General features: G+C 40.9%; 1 protein-coding gene across 1 annotated transcript; it reads right to left on the bottom strand.

Annotated features, from left to right (window-relative positions):
* Positions 1 to 600: 600 nt before the first annotated feature.
* LOC121964889 (aldehyde dehydrogenase family 16 member A1-like) lies at positions 601 to 4,063 on the bottom strand. The gene is made up of 4 exons (XM_042515070.1): positions 3,810 to 4,063; positions 1,782 to 1,881; positions 1,221 to 1,347; positions 601 to 655 (listed from the first exon to the last, which is right to left on the bottom strand). The coding sequence occupies exons 1-4, from the start codon at positions 3,897 to 3,899 to the stop codon at positions 601 to 603; spliced, it is 372 nt and encodes a 123-aa protein (XP_042371004.1). The 5' UTR covers positions 3,900 to 4,063.
* Positions 4,064 to 4,446: the final 383 nt, after the last annotated feature.

Genomic DNA, 4,446 nt, shown 5'->3' with positions numbered 1-4,446 from the left:
GACTTGACGCCATCTGCATGCTGGACTGACAGCATGACCGTGCTTCAGTATGTTGCAAATGAAACCAAGAGATTTCATACACTAGTGACAAACAGAGTGGCTGTGATCCATGAGGCTGCAGATGTTACTCAGCAGAGAAACACTGGAACTAAGATGAATCCTGCAGACGAGGCCTCAAGAGGATTGTCGGCTGAAGACTTCCTTCAAAGTAAAAGATGGTTAGAAGGACCAGAGTCTCTTCTGAACAAGGCAGAGGACTGGCCAAAGTCCACTACGGACCAGCTGTTCATCTCACTGGATGATCCGGAGGTCAGAAAGGATATTATTGTCAATGCTTCCATCTGCAAGGACTCAGAGTGTGCTACCAGCAGGCTGTTGCACTACTTCTCAGATTGGACCGAGCTGAAAGTCTCAGTCGCTTGGCTTCTCAAATTCAAGGATTTTCTTTTGGGACTGAGAAGACAGAGAAAGTCTATTCAAGCCTCTCTCTGCAAAGATTACGACTCCAGCGCACATTCACTCACGACTTTAGATGACCTTTCCAACGCAGAAACAGCCTTCATTTACTTTTGTCAGCAAGGAAAGTTTCAAAAGGAAATCTCATAAGGACTGTTGGTAAAGACCAGATCCCATCTTGGCTATGTGCTGGTCACCTCTGGCCAAAGACGACAGAGGATGCACACATGCACATGCACTTTTTGGCTCCTTCTGATTATTATTAATGTAAATTATTATTATTATTTATTTGTAAAGACTAAAGAGTAAAGACTACGTTATTTGGACCACTAGATGGTAGTAATAGCCTACCGTCGATGACGCGTCCCGTGGTTAATGATGTCACATTGGGTGTGAGTCAGCGTCATAGTGGGCGTTAGACAAAGGTTTTTAAAGTCACGGTGGAGGGAAAGAGCACGATGGAGCAGAGGCGCAGGCACATACGGTTCTTACCGTAATCACAGCAAAAAGACAGCAAAGGAAAACCGGATCACGTCACTTTATCATCACAAAACCATCAATCATCATTCTGCAATTAACGGAAGCATCACCCGAAGAAAATTCACTGTTCGGACGTTTATTCACTTCCCGGATACGAGTAAAAAACACCTTTCAGTCTACGCAAGTGACTGCAGCCTACTGAACTTAACAGTCACAACGAGGACGTTGGACAGAGGCTGAGACGGTCTGTCGAGCGTCCTGAGGTGTGTGTGAGTGTGACGCACCTGAGCAGCACTTTGGCCCTCTGGTGGCAGCTGAGGCCGCTCCACGCCTTGAAGCCGTTAACAGCAGAGGAGGCGCACTGCGAGACGTCGTCGTCCACAGCGCACACTGTGCTGCACACGTTCCCACCTGGAGACAAAGTCAACTTTATTTATAAAGCCCGATATTACAAGTAAATTTGTCTCAAAGGCTCTGCAGCACAAATTTCTCCAAAGACAAGAAAAAATGACCCCAAAAGTAGCAAGTAGCAAGAAATTAGAAAAAAGTGCAAGAAAAATTCATTAAATTTTTTTTAAGTTTGTTTTTTTACTAATCAGGGTTATCAAAGGTGATCTTTCTAGTTTCCTTACAGATTTTTTTTCCTATGAAGAGAAAGTTTTGCTGTTTTTTTTTTCTGGAATAATTTTTTGAAAAAAAGGAGAGGAAAAAAACATTTAGGTTTTTTGTGAAAACAGAAGGGGAAAAAGCAGTACTTTGTGATTTTTTTGGATCATTTAGTGTTTGCTGTAGTCATACTAAATTTGGCCATGAGAGGCACGAATGTACCGTCAGGCTGCTCTCACCTTTAGAGTCAGTCAGGGAGCGACTCTGTCGGCCGTCTGGACGGACAAACTGTCCATCGATGAACAGACCCAAAGAACGGGAGTGATGATCCAGCCAGGCCTGGAGGAGCAGAGAGTCACGGTCAATATTCAAGCTGCCGAGAACGCCTCTGAGATGTTGATTAAAGAACATCTTTGAGGATAAAACCTCATTAAGAAATATGTCTGAGGTGATCTGATTTCTGAGAACTGCATTTTTCCTGAACACAATAAAAAAAAACACGCTCAACAAAGAGAAATAATCTTACAAAGAGTTTCTTTTGAAAACTATTTTTTTGTGTATGAGAGAACATGAATATCTCTTCACAACTGTAGAAAAACACACAACTGACTTTAATGAGCTCACAGAAATGAATAAAACAGCCTAAAACTAACAACAACAATGAGAAGTTGGTGCCAGTCTGACACCGACTGTACATGAGACACTAAAACCTGTGCTCACGTTTTATTGGTCAGGACGACCCCTCCTCTGCTGGACAGGGACTGATCAACGACGGGCACGACGGGCGAGCGTGTCAACTATTTACAGACAGAAGACCAAAGTGCAGAGCGGACCCTCTCCGTCAAACACCCAGTTTGTCTGCGGTTAATAAGACAGACCAAACTAAAGCTGCTCTGACGTCACATTATAAAATCCAACAGCTACACTTTCTTCTCGATACGCCATAAAGACAGACTGCAGGGAGGACGTCCTTTACAGAAAGACTTCCAAACCTGCAGGCTGCCGGTTTGGAAGGCATGTGCAACATATTGATATACTGTATTTTGGCAATTAGTAGTATATCAATTAATTGATTAAATTTCACACGTTTGATTAAATTCTTGACAACCAATTAATCGATCACTGATTGTTATCATCTGTAGTTAAAAGAAACTATTGTTGGATTTTGATTTTGCGACGGTCCTTGAAATCATCATGTGGGATGAAAGAGAAGTGATATGTCATCCAAATCACTTTATTTAATTAAAAAAAAGTCCAAAAATAAACCATTCACACTCAGCAGCAAACTATTGTTGAATCGTCCGCATATTTGAACTAAAGGATTTCTTCATCCACTTTTAACTTTCAAATATACAGTACTGTGCAAGAGTCTTGGGCCACATAGATTTGTTGTTTTAGAAAAGCTGTAATGTGGATATGTAACTATACACTACTCAGTCTCTTCATTAACATATAAACAAACAATACAGACTAACACCAAACACCAAAAAAGTCTGAACAAATTGGAGTCTTTGGACTGAAGTCGATATTTAGTGTGAATCATGGGATCGTAAAACCACAGCAAAAGGTAGCCTAAAAAAATCAATATTAAGCTTTGGACATGTCTTGGATGCAGCCTGATGTGAATAAACCAGAAGTTTAGTTTTGTAGATCTCAAATTGTCTGCCCCAGGAGTTCAAGATAAGCAAAGTGGAAAAGGAGGTCGCACTAAAACTTGCAACTTCAACCTGCTGAAGTAGTTTTATTCTGAAATATTTGTGTTTTTAATGCTGAATACAGATTTCCTGTATGTGGTTATATATTTGTAATAAGACTACTGGGAAATAAATATTTATGACTGTTGTAATCTTGCAAAATAAAGTTTAAGGTGGCCTAAGACTTTTACACAGTACTGCATATACTTTTTCAAATAGTCCGTTTTTTTTAATCTAACAGTTAATTTATGGTGGAGGGAGGTCATGCATTTTACCCAAAATCACCCAAGATAGGCTCAAGGAAAAATATCTCAGTAACACCCCAGCCACCCGCCTCCTCTGATAAATAAAGAACAGTCCCCAAACATGTCATAACTAACTCCTGCACGGTCTGAAGTCACATGTTTGTCTTGTGAGTTACAGTCAACTAAACAGTTAATGAACTTCACGTGAGTCACATGCGTTAACTAAACATGCAAACATTTGACATAAACTGCAAAATATGAGTTTAATCTCGAACAACAGGTGCCGAGTCTCTCCTCCTGCTGAGATTTGGGCTCGCGGTCGCTTTACCTGAGCGGTGTCGGTGCTGGAGGAAGCTGCTGGTCCGGACTCCATGCTCTCAAAGATATCGCGCACAGTCTTGTTGGTGCTTCCGGCCATAGTAGTGACAGTCAGCCCGGAAGCTTGGAGTTTAGTCTTCGTTTCTGTGAGAAAATATCTAATTTAAACTTTGAAATGTTGTAACTTTAACTAATTAAAGGTAAAAGTGCTGCTGGTGTGCGGGAACACGTCAAACGCGGCGTGCTAGCTCCCCTCCCACAGGCTTTCAGACATGCGCAGACGACGTGAACGTGCAGAGCGAGATGTTTCCCTCCTGCTTACTTCCGGTGTTGTGTTTTTTTTTCATAGTTCATCTATTAGACTGTGAAGTAAAAAACCTATAATTTGAGGGTTTATACGTTAGTAACAGACTATTTGAATATACTTAAAAGTTTGTTAAAAAAACAGAGTTTTTGGCGGTAGTGGATTGTTCCGCTAGGTTCCGGTGTTGTATCCGGGTTTTTTCAGGGTTTATGGTTACTTCCGGTGTTGTTACCGTTTCTTTCCTCACTTCATTTAATAAACTGTGACGCAAACAACGTTAAATTGAAGTGTTTTAAGCTTTAACAGCCTATTTAAATATACTTTTAATTTTGCATTTTTATTT

Source organism: Plectropomus leopardus, unplaced genomic scaffold (genome assembly GCF_008729295.1).
Source record: "Plectropomus leopardus isolate mb unplaced genomic scaffold, YSFRI_Pleo_2.0 unplaced_scaffold17646, whole genome shotgun sequence".
NCBI classification, from domain to species: Eukaryota; Metazoa; Chordata; class Actinopteri; order Perciformes; family Serranidae; genus Plectropomus; species Plectropomus leopardus.
The sequence above is the reverse complement of the archived record's forward strand: the minus strand, read 5'-3'. Positions and strand labels throughout refer to the sequence as shown.

Bases quoted from the DNA above. Each gene is read 5' to 3' on its own strand.
- LOC121964889 (XM_042515070.1), bottom strand. From the start codon at position 3,899: ATGGCCGGAAGCACCAACAAGACTGTGCGCGATATCTTTGAGAGCATG. The intron at 1,882-3,809 runs GTAAAGCGACCG...CTGCTCCTCCAG, and splicing joins CCAGCACCGACACCGCTCAG to GCCTGGCTGGATCATCACTC. The intron at 1,348-1,781 runs GTGAGAGCAGCC...CTTTGTCTCCAG, and splicing joins CTCCCTGACTGACTCTAAAG to GTGGGAACGTGTGCAGCACA.